Consider the following 27,140-nt stretch of genomic DNA (forward strand, 5'->3'; position numbering starts at 1 on the left):
ATATGGCTTCAAGGGGGGACCAAAAGCTTCGAATATACTAATTTATTTGGAACCATTGAACAAAATATTAAATTTTTTTACAAAGTATTAGACTGGTGTAGAAGGCTTTCTATTCTGAAAGTGTTTCATCTGTTAGTTGATGTGAAGAATTTTGTCCATATCGTGGATAATTGGATTCTAAAACTTTTCTCTTCTTGTAATTTTTCATAGAATTTTCGAGGAAAAGTCAAATAATTTTAGACGTATTTACAACAATTCTATTTACAAAGTTACAAAGAAGCCAATAGGTGGCTATGGATTCATAAATCAAAATATAATTTACAATTAAGTTTCTTTAGTTGGTATCTTGTTATAATTAGCGGAACATTTATCGAACAAGTCGATATGTTATTGATATTAGGTTTTGGTGAAGGAAATTGTTGGAGCATGAAAGAATTCTTATTCTTTTCTTACAGAAAAATATTTTGTAAAGCTGAAAGACTGGCTTGAAAAACAGGGAAGTTTGATAGTGTTAATCAAGGAAGTTGTATTCAAATAAGTGTGCGATGAAGATCTTTTTCGGATACCGTTGATCATTAACGGCATATTGAGTTGGAATTTCTGAAACCATTGGCGATATTCATACTAAATACACTGTTTAGACTACCACTACACCAACACTCACAATTACACTGTCAGACACGTGTTTCGATAACCAAGTTTTCGTCGGGAAAAACATCCAACAATTTATTATTGGATACATCTTTTAACAATTTTACATATTAATATTTATGTCATGATTATGACTGGCAGCGTGATCAGCAATACCTGATTTACTGGTCCATCCATATTTCAAATGTGCTCTTTAAACCGGACTACAGCTAATTTCATATATACCACTCTTTTAGTTTACTTAAAGTCTCTGAAGACGATAACTTGGTTATCGAAACTCGTGTCAGGTAGTGTAATTGTGAATGCTGGTGTAGTGGTGGTGTAAACAGTGTATTCAGAACGGCATATTAGCACTAGAACTTTATCATTTATCATAGCATAGAACATATCATTATATAAAGTGGTATATAAATATCATCCGTACACCGAAATTTTATACGAAATTCACTCCAATCATATCATGTTCAAAAAGTGCAAGAGTTGTTACCTCAAGACTTCAGTGTGAAAATAAAGCGATAGAAATTCACTCGCCGAACCAAGTCTTGAGATAACAGCTCTTGCACTTTTTAGGCATGAATGTATGGGGTGGTTTTTATAACTTTTCAAATAACAAGGTTACGAAAAATCTGTTGTAAAAAAATTAACATTAACACTGCAAACTATGAACCTACTACTGCAACGAAACTGTGCTCAGCATGTTTGGCAACGAACTGATTCTATTTATCAGACGTTTTAAGAGTAAGAACCGAGAAATGTACGCTAAAAAATCAGTGAATAGAAATAAGAAAATAAAAAACATTTTGTGGTCGGAAAAACAATAAATCTTAATAATTTAAATAGAGAATTCGAAATTTCATGACATAAAATTAAATTCCAGGACGTAGAGATAAAGTTCCAGGCTGTTTTCCAAATTTCAGGCTCACCAGAACTTCAAAAAAACATCAAAAAATTGTTTTCTTCGAATGAAAATCTGGAAAAAACAAGCCTCTCTGTAACCATTTGCTTTTCGTTCGAATTATATAAATTTTTATTCAGCAACTAACTTTTTCCAATATAGAAAATCTCCTTTCGCTAGTAAGGAAATATGTTTGTCTTTTATGATAATCACTGGCGTTGGTATCTATGCCGGGACTTAACACCCGACTGCGACGCCCCTTAATGTCCTTTGTTCTAAAATAAACGAGAAACCATTTTCCTAATGAACTGAAAATGAGTTACGACTTACGGCAGCTTTTCTGTTTTAAATTTTCACGCCGCGAGTAACGCGGCGCAGCGAAATGTGCCAAGACCCATACATACAAAACATAAGTTAACACTTGTGTACACAACGAAAATGTATAGGAAAATAAGAGGAAATGAATTTCGAAAGGTTGGGTTAATAATACTTAGATGGGTTTAAATATAATGAGGGATTTTCATGGCACAGTCGAAAAGTAATCGAGTATTTTTCAATTCAATAATTCATTATATGATGTGAATCAAGCTCTTGGTATTTTTATTGAATTATTTTCGAGGAAATATTCAAATTTATATAAAAACCAACAGCAATACCACTCAATTCTATGAAGAACATCATTTCCTGCTAATTTGGTATTTTTAATCGGATGCCGACACATTTTTGGTGCCTAAAAATCGAATCACTTCTTGCACTCACGATTTCAATCGTCTTGAACAATGTGAGAAATGTTTCTACCTCTCCACGTCGACCAGCTGTTTGAGATAATATACCATCATATGGAGAATAAAATTTAACCACACAATACGTAGTTGCTGAGGCTGTGACAATTTTTCTGATCAACACTCGTATAAAAGCAAAGTGCTGTAGCTGAATTTGGAGAAAAAATACTCCTCCTATCACCCTATATCTCTCAAATGGACCATTCAATAATTTCATATTGTTGAGATAATTACATGTGAGAATTTATGCATCATTAAATATTGTACGTTGTTGACCTGTGAAAAACGTTGCGTGGGAAAATTTTGTTTCTCTAAACAATGTAAGAATGAAAATATCGATTGAGCTGAGTTTGAACTTTCTATCAAATTGTGAAGAAATGAAATGTCATCAAAATAGATAACTTTAAAAAATTGTGGGTTTAGATAGAACCTACTAAAAGCTAACAACTGATTAGTTCACACAGGGATTCAACTTCAACAGGAAAACATACCAATCTCAATATTCGAATACCTATTGAATGGGTATCACCGTGGAGATATTTTTTGTATAAAGGATATAGGATAGATGACCCACAACACGTATGAAGATGGATATGAGATTATAGATAGTTGACACGTATGGCGGATGAAAAATTTCATGATTCAGCGAACGCGAACGTACCCAAGATGGTTGATGCTCGTGACAGATGCGATCATCAACTTTTTTGACCACAAATCTCCAATGGCAGTTGGCGTTTTCAAATTAATGACACGGTATGTTAAAGATATGACGCTATCTTTGGATTTCCTGGTACTAATATATTTGAGACGTACATGGATGAGATGAAGATACGGTTTTAATAATTGGAATATAATTATTTACACAGTAAATAAAATATATATATTTTGCTATCATATTTATATATTCTAATAATTCACGGTTTCCATTTCTCTCATATCCTGTAAAAAATTTGTTCATTTTTGTATGGATTATTATTGAGCGAATAAAAACAATCAAGGTCTAATACAAGAAGTTCATTAACATTTGTTAGGTTCAGTTAACTTGATTTTCAATTGACAAATTACGTTGTACCATAAAAAAGTATTTTTTTTTTCTTCCCATGTATAATCACATTATAATTATTGTGTCACGTTAAAATTATATCAGTTTTTATTCCAACGATATTTTACATAATTATTTTGTCTTATAACATGTTATCATATAATAAGATCTTTTCTAATAAACATTCTAACACCATTTTTTCAATAAATTAAGCATTGCTGGAGTTTGATTAGGAAAAGTAAATGCCTTTTTCATGTACAAGTTCACAATATTTTATAAAATTGATCCAAATCTTCGATGTTTCTTGAATCTCTTGTCACATTGGAAAAGTTTCTATGAGAAATTTCAAATATGAATACGAGGGCTGTCTGAAAAGTTTCCGACCCAATAAAGAAACTAGACAGTTTTCTTTTAAATCTATTAATTTTTTTTCAGTGATGCTCCAATATCTTTTCCAAACAATAGTTGCAGTATTTATCTTCGTCTGTTTTTTAGTTCTTCTTCCACTAAAACTATGAGAAGAAGTCTTCTAACAGTTATTATTGTTTTAAAACAACTTCTTCAATTCTTTTCTCAATGCATTGTCACTATATTGTTAACGATCGTACATCTTTTGAATGACTGGAATAATGTGGACGATATGATCCAGTCCAGCACTGGAATGGATTAACTCGCTAGGCTAGAATAATATGAACTGGACGTTGAATTCCACTGTCTTGACTACTTTTTACATTCAGGAGCTTAGTGATAAATCCAGGTTTCATTTACAGTTATGAATTGACGCAATAGGTATGCTTTTATCGCATCAAAAGCGCATGCGTCAGTATATGTCGAATGCGATGTTATGATATGCCAATACCTTCTTATGCGTAATGCAATCCATGAATTCTTAACTTAACATAGAAAGTAAGGTCATAAATAAAAGAAAATGTGATCATTTTTCGGTATATTTTCTCTCCATTTCCACAAACTTTTCTCTCTTGACTCGGCGATTAGCTTTGCTAACAAAAAAAAAAATAGTCAGACGATGCGATGAATGAAAGGCGTTACATTCGTGTGCAGTAGCTTTGGAAAGCGAAGGAGTCCATGAAGCAAGCGGACAACTCGAGTGATATTGGCGAACTTTTTTTTACAATTTTTTGGCGAAACTGTCTTAGTAAGGTTTACGGTTGTATTTATTTTCTTGGAGTCAAACAAAAATATACCCTTGCAGCCCCAAAATATTGAAGCCATCACTTTTTTCGTGCTTTTCGTGACCTTTGCTTTTTTAGCACGGTTTTCTTGCTCCTATGGAATCTCTTTTGGATGTCGGATAATAATAAAAGGCCATAGATTCATCACCCCTTGTAATTAGTCGGATTACACTTCTTTGTTCCTCTCGGCAAAGCTTTGAGAATTCGGGGCACCCATCTTGCATTAATTTCTGTCATATTTGAAAGGTCATGTGGGATTCTTGAAACATGTTTAAAAAATGCTGGTTTGTTCTGCTAAATCTGTCATTTTCAGGCGCTAATCACTTAGAACAATTCCTTCTACTAATTTAATGTTTTCTGTCACAGGACACGGAACAATTTTGACCAATTTTTAGTTGTTGATGATACGATCATGTTTGAATTCAGCTATATAAAATGTCATTGTCGTAAATGATAATCTAGTATCTGTACACCATGTATAACATTCCAAAAAAATATAAGAAATAATTCACTTATACGACTATCAAATAGAGACCAAGCATTCAAAGTGGCCCACTTATATTGGTAAGTGTCTACATCTTCAGGTCAAGGTCGGAAACTTTTCAGGCAATCCTGTTACTCTGCATTAGTAAATATGTGGCTGGAATCAAATAAATATAATTTAACCCAGATGTAAAATGGGTTGAACTAATCAGTAAGTAGGTTGTGAACTCTATATGACTGAATTCCATCAGCATGTTCGAGGCTTCCAAGGATTCATTTAATCCAATTAGAATACGTAAATGCAACCTCTATCATTCTCCCAAACTCTCATAATCTCCTGTAACCTCAGTTAATATTAGAAAGGCAGGATAGTATTCGAGTACTTTCACATGATAATGACAATGAATATCAAGATACAATAACAACTCAAAATTTCACGTAGGTTCTAATTACAAAGCAATAATTTGCTTATTGTGTTTGAAGTTGTTTGGTGCTAAACTAGACAGTAATACCTCAATTTAGTATTTGTTAGTTTACATAATAGGTTATATTGCATGAGCTTTTATCGTGATAATATATAATCATCAGCACTAATTATATTCATCATTCATCAGAATATTTCAAAGAAATATCTTGTATCGAGAGAAAAAGAATTCTTGAATAAACTTTACTTCTTCTCAATCTATAAAATGGAATGATCCTCAAAGATATTAACCCACTTTACACTCAATTACATTTTCTACATCTATAGAGCCAACTCCGTTACTGTTGAGAAGCCGGACTAAAGTCTATCATTGCCGCTGATTATACCCACGTCGCCAACATTCAATCACTACTAAAGCCGACTAGTTATTCAATTCCCTTGGAGATTTGATAAGCCTCTTAAGTTAAGATTTTTTCATAAAATAAGCTAAACATATAGGTCAAAATATATTTTTGGAAATATTTTCAATGTGCTTATATAAAAAACGACGCAAGATTTTTTTATCAGCTCCAGATTTTGAGATACAGGATTGATGTTAGAGCTGATAAAGAAATACAAATTTACACTGGCCGACAAGATTTTCGTAAAATAGGCGAGACCTTTATTTTTAAAATGGATATACTCGTTCAATAATAGATAAAATTTTTATTAAACCATAACACGTACCACTTTTCAATAGCTTAATTATCCCTGTTTATATTAGCAGGCAATTTTATAGAGGGGTGGTTAATATCGGTAAATTTTATGACAGAAAAAATATCTGAACTGTATTATTCAGAACAATAAAAATAAAAATAACATTAAAAATTTGTATTCTGTTAAGTGTCATAGTAAGTAGTTCGCTGTTCATAATGCAAAAAGTGATTATAAAGACGAAAATGTCGAGTCAAAAATGCCGCAATTGCAAAACTTCTCCTGATAAATTTTGTTATATTTGTGGAGAATTTATGGTGAAATCGTAAGCCAGGCCATTTTGCCAAAAAAAGGGAAAAAAACCTTTTTAAAATTTTTGGCTTTTTAATTGGAGACCAAGACAGACAGTGGATCATGCGTGCAGTGGATGAATGGTAAGAAAAAAACATGCCTTTTGCAATTCCAATGGTATGGCGGGAACCTACTAACCATTTTAAGGACTACTAGTTTTGTTAAATAAAGACTGAAGATTATTCTAAGAAAGGAAAGCAGAAGATCGAGTATCCAAATTTGCCGTCTGCTATACGACCTGTTCCCTATAACGAAGATTTACCAGTACTGATTGCTCCTTAAGATCCGCAAAATATTTTTTGAAAAGATACTGGAGACAACGTATCATAGAAAACTCCGAAGAACAATGCACCGAGCCTATTTTTACTCCAAGTACCAGTTCCAGTGAGCCACATTTGATTGTTCAAAGTGAGTTGAATGATTTAGCACGTGATTTGGGGTCTGAGTCTGAACTTCTTGCTTCCCGTCTTAAGGAATGGAACTTATTAGCTAAAGAGACAAAAATGACGACCTTTAGAAAAACAAATGCTACATTTTCTGCATTCTACAGTATGGAATAAAGGAACTTAATAATGAGCATAATCTCAGTGACTGGCGCCTATTTATTGAGTAGTCTAAATACAGTTTAAAAGCAGTGTTATCAAACAATGGATATTTAAAACCGTCTATACCAGTTGCTTATTCTGTGAAGATTAAAGAAAATTATGAAAATATTCGCTTGCTTTTAGAAAAAATTAACTAATAGTATAAGTGGCATATATGTGAGGACCTGAAGGTGATTGGAGTTTTGATGAGACTTCAGGGGGGGTTTACTAACCATTACGGTTTTCTTTGTCTATGGGATAGTTGGGCAGTAGATCAACACTATGTAAAAAACAATTGGCAAGCAAGAAATGAGTTTCAACCGGTATCTCAATATGTTAAGTTTATAATACCCCTTGTCGATCCCAAAAATGTCCTTCTACCCCCTCTCCACATTGAACTTGGATTGATTAAAAAAATTTGTAACGGCTATGGATAAATAGGGTGATGGATTCAAATACCTTAGAGAAATCTTTCCCCAGTTAAGTGATGACAAATTAAGGGCAGGTATTTTTATCGGGTCACAACTAAGAAAATTGCTGAACGATGACAATTTTGCAAAAAAGCTCACCAGATAAAAACCTAGAGCATTTGTTAGTGTAGTGAGGGGGTTTTTGGGCAACAATATGGATCCAAACTACCAACAGTTAGTTCATGATCTTCTAGATGCCTACAAATCGCTTGGTACTCAAATGAGATTGAAAATTCATTTTCTCCATTCCCATCTGACATTTTATCCCGAAAATTCGGAAGATGTGATGAGCAGAGTGAAAGGTTCGACCAATATATTAGAACAATGGAAATTCGGTTTTTAAAAAGAGAAAGTGCAGCCCCTTATGAAAGGAAAAAGTAGAGCTAATTGATATCTAAAGTGATTTTTTTAAAGTTTTTGTTTTCAATACATCTTTATTAAATGTAAACTATAAATATTGTCATTATATAGGATATGGAAAATAATTTACCAATGAATATGGTTCTATAAATGTGTCATAAATACCTTACGTGCTACAATTATTTTTGTCATATTTTCGTATTTGTAGGTATAGGTCCATTTTAGCACAATATGCTATTCATTGTTATCTAGCATACATACCTGAATCATTATTATACTGGGTACAATATTAAAAATTACTTCACCAATTAAGTAAAAATTGTGATGTCTTAGAATGATTTCTTTTAAAATTATCAAATTCATACGATTCAAAAATCAATATTCGAAATTTTAAAAATATTGAGTTTGTTGATTCTTGCTGCTACTTAAATTGTTTTTGAATCTTTATCGGTTAGATTATGAATGATATTTAAATATAATGAGAATTCTCTATTAGCTTGACAGAGCTTTTCACTGTCTTCAAAAAATCGATAAACGGATAAAAACATGTCGTGTCAGAGTGAATACCTCCAAATCTAAGATATCAATCCATAATAGAGATACTTATCCTATTGTTGTGATGAACATCGTTCGTTACCTCAAAAATATTATATGATATGCCTCGGTTTTAAGGGAAAATCTTCTGGCTCATGAGCTGTTCATTCAAATTTTTTGTCATAAACAAGGTGCGTGTATACAAAAAAATAATCAAGCCTATATTAACACGAACATTAAAAAGGTTCAGTTTAATTCTAATGCTCCGCAGTACATCACAGAGTCTCAAAATTCTAAAAATTATTAAAGAATATGCCTAATTACCGAATGGCTACTAGAACCGTCTGAGAGTTCACCGAAATGAACTAGCTGCAGATTTCGTTACCCATCAGCATTTGGAGATACAAGTGATATGATCCAGTTCACCTACTCCACAGACTTTGATGTTGTGTAAGTTCTTTTGTACGTCAATGCAACCTGCAAATCGCACAGTACTGGACTCGGAAGCTTATCACTTTCCCCACCAACTGAAATTCATGATGCTTCTTCTAAACATCCGCTTGGAACCGTTTAAAACATTACTTCGGGTTAGGTTCCCCTTATTTCTCCCTTGAGGCTAGTTGCTTTTATTCTCCCGTTGTAAACAATAAATAATATGTTACCATTTAATATTTAGAAGCGGTATAAGTGGATACATTTTCTCTATGTCATATATCATAAGTTATAATAATCATAAGTCATACCAAATTCTTATTGTCATAAAAAAGACAGATTGTACTTATAAGGGATGTTTGAATAAAACGTACAGTTGTACACAGAAAATGAATCGCATCTATCGAGAATGAGTCATATTAACTGTTTGTTGAGTTTTTAAACCGCATTATTATAATGGTAAAAGCATTATATACATACATTGAAATTAAGCGTGATAAAAGTAGATTATTATTACTATAATAATGTTAACACGTACAGGAAATATCTAGAATAAAATTTGCAATGAAATTTACTAACGCAATTCAGCTTTTAGTTTATAAATTAAGTATGTCATTTTTATTAATAATAATATAAAATAAAACGAGAAATATCGGTATACATGTTATATTAATTGCAATTCAATATCAGATGAAGCATATAGTTTGTGGAAATATTGATTACCGTTTTCACTATTTCTATACAACATTTGTTCATTTGTCCATTCTATTTAGCAGCAAAATTTTAGTTATAACAAAACTATTCAACAGGTTCGTTCTTTCCTTGTACCTACCACCCGTTTATAAAAAAACTACACAAGTTTGCGAATATCATATATTGTAAAATTTTCTACTTGTTATTAAAGGTACGTTATTGTGATATTGAACCATAAATTTAGCTTGATTACAAACAAATCCGTGAAACTTGCGGAAAATTCGGTTCAGGTGCTTTCCTTGATTTTTTCTATCAATTTCAGCGATTCGTTTATTAGTCACAATGCTGGTACGTCCACCTCATTTTTCTTAGTGAACGTTCGCAACGCATATTTTTAGAGTCTAACTTTAGGTTTTAGGTTGTTTTTGTCAACAAAACCCGTACAACAAATCTAGCTACAAAACTGCCTGTATTTTCAACAGCAGGACACGTAATAAATTTGAATATCGAAACAAAGGCAGCGTCGAAATGTATCAGTTGATTGGATATCGATTGAGATGCCATGCAAGCAGAGACCGCATTAAACAATATTATTTTAAAAAATTCCAGTATCAGTGAAATTAGAGCGGTTTTAATAGGTATTTGTATATTGAATAATAAAATGTGATGGAATTATTCATCTCCTAATTGTTACATGAAACCAAACACAGCTTAGGGAGAAAGGATATTACCGAGTGTACTTATTGAGAATGAACGAAATATTCATTCTTCCGAAGATTAAATTAGATATACCTGTGAGTTATGAACGTGATAGTTTGGGCGTGATACTTTGAGGGTGCACAACGTTTTGCGTTTTTTATTTATATTAGCAAATTGAAGGATCTCAATTAGAAAATAATAGTATTTCACTCCACAAACATGATTTGCATTAAAAATCGATGTGTCATTTTTTTTAGAAATAAATTTATCATTAACCCACTCATTAAATTTTCTTTCTCGATAGATAACATTGCAAGTTAACCTATTTTTGCCAATTGTACTTTTAAGAAAAGTTTTTATTAGTTTCAAATCTCTAACGCCATATTTTGTCCTTTCCGAGGTTTCTAAATGACAAACATATAAAGCCCACATGACACCCGCACAACCAGGTGGATTGGAAAAAACGTTTATATTCATGAATTTTGCATTATTGATTAATATATTCTATTTCAAAAACACAACTCTTCTCTACTCTCTATTTTTTTTTTCTAAAGGAAAGAAACAAAAATGAAATATTTTCAAACATTGTACGCAAGTTTCTGTTATATTATCAACATTCCGTTTCGATACCAATCATTATATTCGAAGCTGCAAGTGCACTGATTTCATGTGCACACGAACTAATATAAACTTTGAACGTTGTACGGATTGAAGCGGTGAGATGGGGCTAGTGATTGACCAATCACATCTAATATTCTGATGTGCAGTGAAGGAAGATATCGCGACTGATGCTGGGATTGGAGAAATTGAAAAAGAATCATTAAAATAACGACAGAAAAGAATTAATTTCTTTTTTATTCAAGAAGACGCATTGAAATTGGCGGTGCACATGAACATATGCAGTTATTAAGCAATATTTGCAAAATGCAACAGCAATTAACTCGAAATTTTAAAATTTTAATTGAAGCTAGAAGCGCATATCGACACACTGATGCAACCCCGCGAGGAGCTCAATATCTCGGATGCCGTGTTCTTGTTAACATAGACGTTGAAGGAACAGCTGTAGTAATGTGCACTTTTTCTTATTATTTCCCCGATCTGGGGAATTCGAAAATTGTCAGTAAAGAACATTGCCTTATTTTAATCTTCTGCTTTCCTAAATATAACCTTTAATCTCTAATCAAGATACAAATTCAAGAGAAACAAACTGAAGTGAATTGATTAGTATAGTCAAGTTTTTTTCTAATTTCTGTCTTAATTGGTTAACTTCTATCAACTTTGCGAGTAGTGAGGTGGACACTAAGTTAGGGGTGTGGTTTACATAGAAACTTCGTTCTCTGATCCAATTTATTCAGTTACTCTGTTTTTTTCTCAGAAAAGTTTATTTTGAAATCAAATTTTGGGGAAATGTTCAAAGTAATAGAACGAAATTCTGAATATTTCTTTTATTCCATATTAGTTGAATAATGAAGTTGAGAAATGTAAAGAATAGTTCTTGATTTTATTTTTCTCTCCGTATACTTCTACTTTTTTACGAATAATTATAGGTTATGTGTGGATGTATTCGTAAATAACATTTTTTTTCGTTTAGCCTATTCCTAACAAATAATTTTCATTCCAAGGTTACCAACGAAAATACTATGGCGTCACCGTATGGTATTCAATGACCTGTCATGTCTTCGGCAGCGGAAACACGCTGTATAACCCTCATACAATACACCTTCCATGGATGTCCAATTCAGTATATTTCACCATATATGAACAGGTTATTAGTCATTTGGTTTTGGTAGTTCGACTCGTCGAGGGGTCCCAAGTACTTCATCAATTAATGAATTGATTTTAAGTTATATTTTTATTTTGAGTCTTCATCATAGTGTTTGTGATTTATGTGTATTTTCTTATCCATTGATCTCACGACGATAATATGTCAATTAAATACTTAAAAGTGAGTATGTAAATTTTTGGGTATGTATGAATATATTAAAGATGTATACCTAAATTGAGGGAATATCAAAATAAACGGATCACACTACATTGTTTGTAAAATTGAAATTTTTTAAATATAGAGAAAGCTCGAGAATTTTGGAGAATATGACTACCAATTTAGATATAGTGAAGTTATTTTTTTAACTTTGTCGTCATCAGCGTTTATAATTTAAAGAACTTTCAAATACCAATTATATCAAAATTTACTTAAAACGTTTATTTTTTTAAGTTCATAAAAGGTTTTTCAAGACTACAAATGATAGAGTAGAGATTTTCCATTTGAAACCGCATTGGTTGACTGAAATGTCACACTAATGATTTATTTCACAAAAAATCAGTATGAAATTTTTAAAATAGAGTGAATTTAATTAAAAATTCTATTATTCAATCGAAAAGTTCAATATTGTGTACATACCAGTCAGATTTGATCCTGCGACTAATCGATGACCCAACCAATCCACCGTCACTGCATTTTTGTTTTAAATCGTTGAGCGCCAAAATTCATATGTATAAGTATAGCTAATTTGAGTTATAATATTTAAGAGTTGTCATTAGTTGAACTAATTTATTAATCTTTTCTCAATAAATAGCAGTACCATTTGTAGTACATTATCTGATTTCCTTTAGCTTAATTTTTTTTCTTTTCATCCATTCGACACACTCATCCAAATCATAATAAATTTGATTACAAAACTTTATTTAGAATTAAACGAATCCATACAAGTATTTAGTAATGATCCCCAATTCTTCTTGAGATATTTTCCAAAAATATGTAGATTTTATTAATCATACTATTAATTATTTTATTGATGTAGGGTTTCATTAAACTCTGCGCTGCTCATTAATGGTGTTGTATAAATAAATTAAAACAAGTTAAAATTTGAGAGGATTTCATTTCTTCTGTAAGACTCCTAATGCACTTCCAAGCGTTCTTATTTTCATTTTTCTTTTATTCATTTTTCAACTCTTTCAGTTCATTTGCTACTTGATCCGTATGTTTTATTGTTTTTCCATTTCTTCCTTCTTCATGTGCTACTTGATTTCTTGGGTCTTTATTCACTGCTTTTGTTATGTCTTTCACTTCTGTATCTTTTTTTATCAGACTTCGTGGAGCTCTTTTCTTTATTTGTGCGTATCAGTTTGAATATCTTCCAACTATTTGTTTTGTTTTTCATTAGTTCTTGCTTAAGCTTATCTGGAATCACATTTCTTATGCTGTCCCTCCTAGTTTTTTCTGATATTTTCCTTAGTTGTTTTATATCTGCTGCTGTTATTGATGAACAAAAAGACATAGAGTAATCTTTTTGCTCATTATCCAGGTTTCACTTCTATATTTCAGAGTAGGTAATTTTATCTACTTGTATACTTGTTTCTTTATCCCGAATAAACTTATTAAGTGTACAGAATATTCAATTGGTTTTTCTTACTTCAGCTATTCAGATGTGGTTATTTTATCTATTATTTGTCGTGTCCATTTTCAGATCTTCTATTGTCTTCATTCATATATCTACTCTTTTTCCATTTTCTTAAATGTATTCGCTGCTATTGCTATACCATTTTTTAGATGTAGGTTTCTATTTAGGTTTCTATAATCAATTATTGTCTCCAGTTTATTGTTCTTATATTTTTTTGCTCTCTCATCCTATCCATGACTAGTATGAACAGAACTAAACTAAGACTTCCTCAGCTCTATCCTACTTTTTTCCGATCTTCTCCAGCCTATTTTAACCTTTGCTCTCACTTTTTTATTATCTCCATTATTTGTCAGGGGATTCAGTATAATTTTTCTACCTACAGAGTCGAATCATGCTTTAAAATCTGTTGTTCTATTCAATTTTATTTTATCCTCTTTCTTACTTCTCTTCTTCCTCATTTCTCCCTAAAAACTTTTTTGAGATCCTCCCAGTAAATGCTTTGAAGATGAACTAACATGTAATAAGTATTTTCTTCCACACACCTAACTGTATGCAAAGTACATTCATTATTTTCGTTATCAATTTTGTTAAATTTTATGTCAATTAAACTTAACAAATTCATTAGAGAAAATCGATTCGGCCCAATTGAAAATGGAACTAATTGAAATTCGTTATATTTTTGTGATCAACAACTCGCAGTTAATTTCCATACGTTGCTGATCAAATGTTGATAACCTTCAACTGCCGAAATTATAATCTCATAATTTTATTCAAATTAAAAACCGGGGCACGAATAATATGTTGAAAAATTATGAAGCGGAACATAATTTATATCGGACCTGATGATGGAACCTGATTTTGCATGGAATCCACTGATACGTATCATTTACTTTATAGTTAGGCCAATCATTGATAATATGGAAACTGAATAGTGTTAATCGTATATTTTAATGGCTGTAAATAGATATAAATACAAGTAGAAATAAATTGAATTAAAGGATAATTCTGTAATTCTTTATTTCTTAATTGTAATCACATATTTAAGTTTTGCATAATTTTATGAAAGTGTATGGTATTACACAGAGATAGCTCACGCTTGAAGACAGCCATGGCAACGAAAGAAGAAGATGGTTTTATATGACATTAGCCGCACGTGGTTCAATATTTTGGGTGCTACACAATGTTGAAATGTTTGCAATACTGACTAATTTCGGAAATAAAATTAAAATAGAAATTAGCGGTGGAATCAGTCTGTAAAATAAGTGGGTCACATTTCGTTAGCTCTCTAGAGAACAGAACGTTTGACAGCTTTATCTGACAAGTGGTCTAGAAACTATGAAAATAACAAAAAAAATTACAGAGCAAAAGCTTTCAAGGTACTTATATAATTTTGACTATTGGTATGTTTCATAAACTGTAAGAACTTGTTGTAAGCCAATCAGTGGCGGTTACTAGATCTACATACTGAGAAAGTAGGGCGCCTTGTGATTACGTCATACTAGCCCCAATAAAGTGTTTTTCTCGAATCAGAGATGGTTTTAAAGTTAGCAGGATTCTCCTATGAATTTTTAAAATATTGTTTTATGATCAATAATTATGAAAAGTACTACTACTAGAAATATTGAAAAACTGGCTGGATGTGTACTAAAATATAGCAAATAGTCTAATTTCCACTAAACTAGATTGTTTGCTTTTATAATTCTACATATATCAATCAGAGTCTACGGGGAGCTTCAATACTGTACTAAAAGTTGTGTAACGAAATAAAACAAAACTGACCGGCGAATAAAACTGCATATTAACGTTCTGAAACGTTCTGAATTGTTTTCTCGATAAAATTTGTGATTGATATTCTTCATAAATATTTATTATTCCAGTTATTGAAATTACCGAGGGTATAATTTAAGTTACCTTCAAGATCCAGTTAATAACGTATTTATCAATCGTTCCATGACATTATATAGTAGAGCTTTTAATTTTTATTATTGAAAATTATCGAAAATCTATCAATCTATAACTAATGCAGTCACGTTTCTGGTATAATTTAACGTAATCCATACATAACTTACCCCAAGAAGAGATGCAAACTTAGTTGTTGTGAAGTGGAAACAACATTGTGCCCTTGATGGTACATGGCAGAACATGAAAGTTTTTAATGAATATATATCGAAGTACGTTAAGAGGTTTAAGTCTGTCCACCAACATATGTCAAAAAGGAAATGAAAAGTTGTAGAGACTTCTTTTGTACGTGGAAAGAGTAAAAGTTTTATCCTGTATCGGCAATCTTTTTGCTGCACCTTCTATATGAATGTGAATTAATTAATTCTTTCGTTACATTATTTAAATTTATTCTATACTCTCAAATATTTTTACACATCTTATTCAAAGTTTTCAACTGCTCTTTGTTATTCTTCAAATTATTCTTCAAACTGTTTCTCAATTTTGATAATTTGACCATAGTATGCCAGTGAACTTGACACATTATCATTTCACTATTTATTAAATTGTTCTTACTAGTTCCAGCTTCAGTCAAAAGCCCGACTTTTGGTAGGTGATGAGATAGCTTCATATTTCAAATGTTTTCTATTGAAATTCGTAAAATCACTTTCACGAAAATGATTTTCACATAATTTGATGTTGAGCATTGAATTTTAGAAAATTCTTTCCATTCAGAACACACATCGTGAAAGCGTTTGGTTTGGGAAATTCAAAAGAATGTTTATTTATCTTGACAATTGACAGTAATAACACATTTTTATTACGCTAGCGTTACAATTGGTAAGTGGCAGGACTAACTTTGTGTTGCTGAAATTTACTTGCAAGTCGACTTTTTTATTGGATATGTTTTGTGGTAATCCATATAACGTTAAATTCAACTAATGAATTTTATCAACCTTCGATAGAAGAAGAATAGGGACTATATATAGTTTAAGAGTCCATTGTCCACTATTATTGATTATTTCTAACGTTTCTCGCTCTTTCAAAAATCGTGTAGCGTTTTATGTGAAGATAATCATATAAAATAGAATTCACTGTTGTCAATTTAATACCGAGTGTTGCGTTAATGGTCCGATAGTTCCATATTCGATCATCTTCGTTATATGTCTAACTTTCCCAATGTTATACATACCTCAACTCAAGCGATTTCCATCCAACAGCTGCTCGTGGTACAAAAAGTAGATACGTTGAAATCGTTCAAAATCTAAACTTGCTCTTTGGACAGCTTCATATTTCGATAGCAAGTCATATGTACCACTATTTATTCAGTGACATAACTGCAATTATAGCTCATTGCTTAAGGCTTGTGGTGCTTACAGATGCAATTATGCCATCTCTAGTTCCATCAGTTTCTATTAAACAAAGCATGACGCTCAAATTAAAAATGTATAACCTAGCAAACATGCCAATGTACTCTAGTTTTATTGACCTTAATGAGATCTATCTAATTTCGGCAGTATCGGTTTCGTTTTTGAGTAGTTACATCCGTCTTATAGATGTGGCATCGTAATTTAGTTATCAAGTCATATATACTGCATCCTCTCTACCTTTACAAATACATTTAGCACCTTATAGGCACTAGATTGAATATTAAGTATAATTTACCTTTTTATTTCGAAAACGTACACGATAAAATCGAAGATGAGCATTTTTATGGAAAATTGCTCTTCTTGATAACATAATCATAATGAAATCCCGGAGATGGAAACAAATAAAGAGAATATTGAATATTTCTGCCCTCTTTCATTGAAAATTCAATTAAATTACATTCAAAAGTGAATGTAATATAAACCAAATGAATGCTGCAATTAACGAAGAGATTAATTAACAACACAGTTAAACGATAGCTACTGTGCTCTGGTTTTGCCTAAGTTCAATTATTATCATGATTAAATGCAATAGTTTTTGCTATTGGGTGAAAAGTCGAAGGAAACAGGATGACATAATGTAATTTTCTGAATTTGGCTTCATTGTTTTTAAAATTTTCTGCATTGAGATAAATACACTTTTTCCTGGATAACTGTAAGGCATGTGATTGGAACGCATCAACCGTTTCTTCAGGTGTAGAAAAATGTTGACCTCGTAATTTATTTTGGATCTTGGGGAATGAGACAAAATCATTGGGTGCCAAATAAGGACTGTATGGCGGATGACCCATCAGTTTGATATTTTGAGTGTTAAAAAACATTTTTATTTGAACTGATGTGGGGGAGTTTGCATTATTGTGGTGGAGAATGATTCGTCTTCTGCGATTGGTTTCCCTGATTTTTTAGAATACAAAAAATGATGTACCAATCAAATTGACCGTTCTACGTTGCTCTAATGGAATGATGACTATTTACTTCGAGGTCCTTCATGCGCCAAAAAATTTAATTGGATTTGTTGTTGTAAATGTGCGTAGATCCATGATTTGATTGCACAAATCGACACCAGGTTTTTTTGTGTGATTGTCAAATTATACAACGCGAACAAATTTTTTTAACAGACAAATGTTCATGCAATATTGAATGTTTGCGAGTGGAAGTAATGCCAAGTATCATATGATAATCTTGCAATATCATCGATGTTTCCTGGTAGAAAAGCCGATTTTGAACGACCTTCACGTAATTCATCCAGTAGCAAAATGCGATCACCATTGAATTTGGAAATCCGGAAATCCAGCGAAATACGGTGGCTGGAGATGCTGCTTCATCACCAAAAGTCGAAGCGAGTTGATCGGCACACTGCTATTGGATTAATCCACTTCGAAAGTCATCGCACAAAAATGTTCCATTTTTTGACTAAGAATGTTTAAAATGTCTGTAAACAGCTCAAATAGCACTCATATGATAACACGTTCTGAGTACGTTCACCATTAACAATGTCAAAATTTATGATTAAAATGTCAGCCATCAACATCAGTGTTGCCACATTTCAAACTTAAGTACCAGCCCTCGTATAATATTATTGATCATAAAAGTTTCTGCGCAACAGATTCTTCATTATTTATTTATTAAATTTATAAAGCGTGTTGACACAACGCCTGATAGGTATAAACCTTTAAGTACATTTTTTGTTTTTTCAGACTATTGAATTTAGTATTTTCATAATACTGCTCAATTTCCACAATACATTTTCTACTCTCAGCGATGTTCTCATGCCGGAATTAACAAAAACGTCTGAAGGAAGATCTCCATTTTCAACACCAATTCGCTTGGCTAGAGAAATAAAATATCCGAGATATGCCAGCGACAATACGGACAAAAACTTGAAGCCGGAAGATTCAACGGATCGAGACATTAACAACTCTCCTCCAGGAAAGAGATGTATTAGCTGCTTCTCCGGTTATCCAAGTTACTCATATCAACCTACATATGACAGACCGAGGTATAATTATGATGACATCAGAGGCAGGGATTATGACAGATACGACGATAGAGATAGGTACTACGATAGGGATAGGTATTATGACAGAGATCGGTATTATGACAGGTAAATTTCAAGTACAGATATTTTTGATAGTGAGTTTACAATAGCCTTATTTGACTAACATCTTTTTTTTCCAAATATAATTGATAAGAAGTATTTTATAAAAATTTATCTGTATAACCAGTTATGATATCGCTTCGAAAATTGATTATTTCACGATAATAAGAGGTAATGTGCGAAAAATTATGACAGCTCAACTTATTGATGTGAATTTCAATATTCATCTCACCTAAACATGTTCATATACTTTTGGTTGATATATATTGAACAATTTTGGTACCAAATTCCTATTCGTATTTGGAGTTAAGAGTCGTTTTGATATACGGTGCTTTTTGGCTTAACATCTTAAATGCACTGGACACTTGTGTTGAAATTCTTTGTTCGATGTTAACCATTTAAATACAACGGTAGGGTTTTTTAGGTTTTAACAAACATGGTGTTTTATTTAATACGGCCTTCAAATTCACCATGAATGATGACTTTGTTTTTTAAAAATCCAACTAGTCATTGGGATGTTTCATTGTTACTGCATGTGAGACCGTCAGTAGACATTCAACACATATTTTTTTTATAATTGTAATTTTTCACACAATTACATCTTTGTCGGAAGAACAACAACGCTTTAAATCCGGAAGGTGGTGTGTTGATGCCGCATATTGAGACAAGTAATTGAAAAATCCATAGAATATAACAAACTTGTTTGACCTCATTCTACTTGAAGATGTTATACACCTGCTATATAATAGAAACATCCCGATAAATATATTTCAAACCATCGAGAACATCTATTGCCATAACCAAGTCCAAGTCAGAATTAATAACAAGTTGACAAATGCTGTACCTATAAATAGTGGCATCAGTCAAGATCAAGCATTAAGCCCCATTTTGTTCAATATAATAATGGACGAAGTTATATAAAAAGTACAACGGGGCAAAGGGTACCAAGTCCAAGTCAGAATTAATAACAAGTTGACAAATGCTGTACCTATAAATAGTGGCATCAGTCAAGATCAAGCATTAAGCCCCATTTTGTTCAATATAATAATGGACGAAGTTATATAAAAAGTACAACGGGGCAAAGGGTACCAGATGGGTAACAAACAACTTAAAATACTCTACTAAGCGGATGATGCCGTACTATTCGCTGAATCCGATAACGATCTCCAGAGACTAATACACATTTTCAACACAGTGGGTAAACAGTACAATATGATAATTTCAACTGAGAAAACAAAATTCATGACAACGTCTAATGAACCTCTACGCTGCAAAATAGAAATTGATGGTCATGTAATACAACAGGTTTTAAAATTTAGATATTTAGGAATATACATATCGAGCTAGGATGCCTCAACAGCACTATTTGGAAAAATAAACATCTTACAAAAGAAACAAAATGCAGAATATATAAAACAACAATTAGACCTATAATGACATACACATACTAGAGACAACGGAAATGAGAGTACTCAGGATAATAGCAGAGAAAACACTTTTAGAGAGATAAAGAAATGAAAACATAAGAAATACGTGCAAGGTAGACAATGTAATTGACTAGGTACTAAAATTAAAACAAGAATGAAATAGTGATATTAGCAAAATGACAAGCAAAAGACTGGTGCGTAACACAAGGGATAAATCACCAACAGGCAGAGTATTGGTCGACCGAGAAAAAGATGGTGTGACAATCTGGATCCAAGAGACTAAAACTGACGAAGAAACAAGTCTTAAACCTACCATACAAGAAATCGAATTTTTCTTCTCTGGAAGGGCTTGTAGTATTGGGTTGTCCTTTTATTTCTTGGATCCTCAAAAACTTTGTGTTTAAATGGGTCTATTTGCCGATTAAAATTTTGAAAATAAGTTTTCTCTAGAAGCAAATCGTTTTACCGCTTCTTTTTTATAATAGGTGTCATTCATTCATTTTATATTGAATACCTAGTATTTAAGAATAACTGCATAGTGTTCGTTCGAAGTTTTTTTTCTACAGAAAGCCAAAAATTGTTATGAAGTTATTTCTTAGTTTTCAGATAGTTCATATACGTTAAATATCCCGTTGCTTCGTTTATTTCTAAAATTGAACCTATTTTAAAGCATTCCATTGCGAAGAAGGGCTTTTTGAGTAACTTTAAAAGGTGGTTACAATCACAACATACACACTCACCGAAAAACTAAATGATATAACCAATTCCTTAGGTTATTTATTAATAATCGATTATTTTCATTTCTAAGGTATGACAGGTATTCCGATAGAGATCGATACTACAGAGGTAGAGATCGATACGACAGAGACCGGTACTACGACCCTTATGATTACGATCGATATAACTCCTACGACCGATATGATCGTTATAATGACAGATACGACAGATATGATAGCGACCGATATAATTCAGATCGAGGTATAGGATATGATAACAGAGGATACGATTATAGATATGATCCGTACAGATCATCCGATGACAGCTATAGATATGGACGACCTGATTATGGTACTTCAGGTTACGCCAATAGATGGAATTATGGAAACAGCGGCTCCGATAGAGATGATTATTATAACAGAGATAGGTGAGTTTTTATATTGAGCTTATTCTATTCACAAGACGGCATTTTTTCTATAAGGGATGTCTCTTAAATAATTTCAGGTTCCGATTTTCACTATGCTTATGAAACAATTATACAAAAAAGCTTGAATATTCGACCTTGGTTAAACCATAGAACCGAATTGACGAATATACGAGATATCCTTGTATAGTTTTGATTAGTGGTCCAGTCAAAATAACTAAATACTGAGTTTGAAAGAAAAATCATTTCTAATTATAACGTGGATAGAAAATTAATTAAAAAGTATTAAAAGTCATTTCATGAACATTTATCATTCAGTATACTGTTAATAATTATTATGTAAGTGATTATGGAGTTTTGTGAACTTCTTTTAACTCACTGAATTGATATATAAACGTGAAAGACCGTTCTGTCTGCAATATGTCAGAGAGAAAATTCTAGAATTCAAAAGGCAGGGAGAATTTCAACAACTTGCTAATTAGAACTGTTTGAAGAGCCATGTTTTAATTCTAATTATTAAAATACTCTGAACTGTCTTAATTGTGAAGCTAGGAGACAAAAATAAAGTCAATTTGATCGATAAAAGCCACAGAAATATTTCGTTGCCTTTTGAACTTTTGTAAACAAAAAGAAAAGAAAATGATTAAATGCAACGACAATATGAAAATATTTATATAGAATGATTTATAATAGAATTAACTCAAAAATATTCTCACGTTCTCACTATATATCTATGAGAAGTGTTAGGAAAAACTAGCAGGTGAATTTAAGACCCATTTACAACCACAAAATTGAAAGTACAAGAGGCATACGTCGTATTTAGCACATAGTTATCATTTCTATCAAGATAATATCAGACAAAAGAAATACAGACTGAGCTACGGTCCAGGTGACTCCATATTTTCCACCTAAATTATTTCTGTTTTGCTTTGGGGCATAACATGCAGGACGATGGGACTCTATCTGTACATGAGTCAACTTAAATTGTACTCCAAACCAGTTTTTTTCTTGTGGTAACCAAACAATGAAACCAAATTATGTCTCTTCTGATGTTGAGATCTATAAAGCGCTGGTTGTTAGAAAGATTGCGCTAACAAACGTAGTACTCATCGAATACACACCTTGAAATATTAGGAAAGATATACTACATCCTATTATACCAGTTTTGAAGAAATTTCATGCATTAAGATCCTGTTAAGATCCAATTCTTACATATTTTGTTTGTGTTTGTTTTTATTCGTCCTGAAGTATCTAGAAACTTTTAATAGCTACCCGCACACGAACTTTATGACTTTATGACTATCATTTGTCGACAATACAAGAAACAAAATTTCTCTACAATATATAATTTTCAAACGCTGCTGCTTGTAATCTATGTCGTAATTAACCTTATACCAAATAATAATCGAGTATTAACTAAGAAAATTATTGTAATTGTGAAATAAATAATCAATACTAACATGGTACCTACAGAGAATTAAAGCCTCTAAGAATTTTTATAACCGAGAATATTTGTTTTTAAATACTCTATGGGTTCTTAATTTTAGTAATAAAGTTATCACCTCTGATACTGAAAATGTCTTGTTATAAAATTACTTTATTGTTGATCTTGAGAAATCAGTAAAAGAATCAGCTGCGACGGTGTTTTCCAATCCTTCTGCGTCCGGTTCTGAGTTTTCTAACACATAATTTGTTTACAAAGTTTTTGAAGAGTTATGAGAGGGTCAAACTCAAGTCTGTAATTGGTTTATTCTGCGTAAAATGATTATATATAAATTAGAGATCTTTCAAGTATCTTTTGACGAAAATAATATATTTTCATATAAATAGATTAGAAACAAACAATGTTAATTGAGTTATCTCAAAGTTTCCAATCTTGCCTTGAACCAATTAGTGTTATTATACTCCTTTAATGAATACGGAATCTATCATCTATGATTTCATTTATTTATGTGTGAGTAATTTCTAATTTATTTTGTTCACTGGGGTATCTAGAACCATTGTCGTTTCTACACATTTTGCTTGATCACTGAAGACCAATAATAAGTCATATATGATAATTCAAAATGTAATATTAAAAAAAATTGGTATTTATAAGGCAAAAGGTCAATGGAGGGATTTGATGGGTAGAACATATTTCGTTTTTTGTTTCGTGTAAAATAAAATAATGAATATTTGAATGAAATTATGCGGTGATATCTGATCTGAAAAAAATTAATAATAAGAGTCGCTAACTAACAAGGAAAGGAATTAGTCAAAGTTATATCTGTATTATTTGTTTGAGGAACTAGATTTTCACAGAAAGCAGAACATTAGATAATCAGACGGTAGCAAAAAGCATATTGGAAGCCTGAAACCAATAAAATTGATAAAATAAACAAACAAAAAAGTTATTATTTTTACTAATTGTACTATATGTATTTGGAATGAATACCAATTCATTTTTACTCCATAGTTGAAAGTAGAGCTTCGTATCTACATAATTGGACATTTTCTTCCTACACGTAGATTACTATAGCTACTATCAATAGAGTGATTAAGTTGAATAATAAAATCGAAAATATAGTTCCATGGTTAGAACGCAATTGTTCTCATAATGTTACTATAGCTATGTTGTTACTATTAATAATCACGATTATTATGTGAATTTAATGAATGATTTCGAAAAAACAATGACTTCAGTTTAATTCATATTCTTCCCAGATTATTGTATATTATTATGAGTTGATATAAATATCAAGAATAAGTCAAACATTTCACACTGTATTGGTCTATTTTGTTGTAGTATACGTATCCGAAAGTTATGATCCAGTCTTGTGTCCTATTATTTGTTTCACTCTATTATAGTTATGTCAAAAAATTGTTGTTCCATGTGTCAACGGAAAACAGTGATTAGCATCTCATAATTCGAATGGAACCACTGAATGATAATTCAGGACAAGGAAAGTGTCAACAAATATATTGTAAGCAACCGATTTCTTGTCCTTGGAATAGCGTACAACCCTATCCAAATACCACGAGCAAAATCAATCAGGAACCATCCACAAGCTGCTCAAGTAATGACAAATCTTTCCCATCAATACAACAATCCTCTACACAATTTTTTTATTTTTTGCGGTTGATGCAGTTATTTCCAGGTAACTTCATTCTATTAAATATTTCATAGTTTATAATAAAGATAAATTCCATTCAAATATGTAGGAATACTACTTAGTAGGGCAGCGGTTTATATTGTTGATTATAAAGTTTGGAGGTGTTGTTCTTCTCCAGATTGAGCGCAGTGGTTATGGAGTTTGAATAATGTACACGGGGCTGCATTGTCTATTTTTTCAAAATAAACTAAACTGTATAATATATCTTCCGTCGGTTTCAATAACCTAATGGAAAAACAACTTCTTTACCAAATCTTATCATTTTTAGAGACCCATCCTGCAACAATACACACAGTTTTGTGTCTCTGCAAGAACAATTTTTTCTATGCAGTTGATAAACTACTGTATGCTAGGAAGTGTAAGGCAATATACATTCAAAAGCAGCCGAATTACAGAAGGTGTCCCTATGAACGGAGTCAGCCTCTTTCTGTGAATAATGAAAGTTCTAGTTGTAGAAAAGATGAAGTTTTAGATCTTAAAATTCAACCAATAATGCATGGTAAATGTAAAAGAGCAGTAACGACTTCTCGAAATGTTTCTAATGCTTCTAAATCAATTAAAGAAAGCGTTGGAACGCTGGAAGGTACTTCCATAAGTACTGAAGGCTTAGTTAGAACAAATAATTGTATATGTAGAAGCGAGTGTGTAGCAACTCAAACTACCAGAATACTTACGGAACCAAGTAACTCAAGTAATACTTCAATGGAAAACGTTCCTGTTAATTCTGATTCAGCTGTTAACAAAAATAAAGCTGGTACAACATTTTCTAGCTGTGTTAAATCGGATGTCAACAGATTCGACAGCAGCTCTAACAGTATTATTGAAAAACAGGCGAGCTCTAATGAAGAAAATGTCGAAATAGTAAAATCTATCATACAAAGTGATATTATTATTCTCCCTTAATATCACTTAATTAACTTGAATATATTGCTATACATAGATTAAATAATTTGTGTTTTGGATTGTTTTTCACTACATCATTTTTGTTTTAAGAATTTCGATTTAATTAAATATATTGATAGTAAGATATTGTATCATTATATGGGATATTTTCAAAAAATATATTTGCTTATAATTTATTAGTCTATACCCTAAAAGGTATTTAAGACGACCACTTCGTTCTATTTAGATACCTTCTCAATTAAAAGTTTTGTAAAAAATATATATAAGTTTCAAAATTTAGTACATCTAAACTATTTATAAAATAGTCTCAAATAAAGTCTTTGGGCAATACAAATAAGACTTGTTGAATTCATAAGGATAATATAATACGTGATAATGCTCGATATTGAATTATGAATGTATGCTTTAGTACAACAGTTCTTTTTGAGCTAATGCTTTATCTATCCAAGTTGTTGAAGAACTTTTCATACCATTATATATTACATACGAGAATGGTCCCAGAAGTACCTGGCCCAACAAAGAAAAGATAAAAATTTGGCTTTATTTCCGTGAAAAATTGCCAAACACTCGATGGAAACATCTTCAAGATACTGTTTTCGTTCCATTGTGAGCAAATGCGGCACTTATGTTGCACACAGCTTTCTCATGTCCAAATTCTCAGTTTATATGCGATGTACCGCACTTTTTGAAATACCTACTATGTCTGTTAGCTCGAGCACTTCAATCGACGATCATCCGGTACCACTTTGTGGATTAGAATTTAGTTTAATTCAAATTCAATTTGGTCAACTTTTATATTGGTTGGGCTAAATCCTTTCAAATAAAAGTATTGTATCACATAACGATGACCAATTTTTCCATGCTTACAAATTCACTAAAAAATTTCATTATGGATAGCTGCCAAATAAATAATAAACATCATAACGTCTTCAAACTTGAAATATATGCTGTATAGATTCTGTATTTTTTGTGTATTGTGTATATTTTATTTTTTAAGCAACTACCGCCATCTTTAGGTCAAGCCAGGTACTTCTGGGACCATCCTCGTATAGCTTGTCGATCACTTCCCAGAGAATTTTTGATAATAGAGAGACCCACTAATTTTAAGGCGATATCTTTATATATAACAGTGACATGAAGGGGTTCTTTTATGTGATTTATGTTTAACTCAATTCATTTAAGTTACAATATTGTCATCGGACAAATTATTCTATGTATTTATTTTGAATCAGCTGCATTAGGATCTCTCATGCCATATCGTCTGTTTTTATAATTGGAAATCTTTGTTTACGACTATTAGGGCTTGTTATGATAATTTCCATTGTTCTTTATTCTGTATTCCAATTAAATATGTCCGTCGTTTAAAA

At 31.8% G+C, this 27,140-nt stretch overlaps 1 protein-coding gene across 1 annotated transcript in view; it reads left to right on the plus strand.

Moving 5' to 3' along the window:
* Positions 1-12,062: 12,062 nt before the first annotated feature.
* LOC130442871 (uncharacterized) overlaps positions 12,063-27,140 on the plus strand; it is a 29,812-nt gene continuing 14,734 nt past the window's right edge. The window contains exons 1-3 of the mRNA XM_056777257.1: positions 12,063-12,231; positions 18,750-19,156; positions 21,386-21,721. Coding sequence (XP_056633235.1) covers positions 12,211-12,231; positions 18,750-19,156; positions 21,386-21,721 — 764 coding nt within the window. The 5' untranslated portion in view covers positions 12,063-12,210. The remainder of the gene's footprint in view (positions 12,232-18,749; positions 19,157-21,385; positions 21,722-27,140) is intronic.

Source organism: Diorhabda sublineata, chromosome 4 (genome assembly GCF_026230105.1).
Source record: "Diorhabda sublineata isolate icDioSubl1.1 chromosome 4, icDioSubl1.1, whole genome shotgun sequence".
Classification (NCBI taxonomy): domain Eukaryota; kingdom Metazoa; phylum Arthropoda; class Insecta; order Coleoptera; family Chrysomelidae; genus Diorhabda; species Diorhabda sublineata.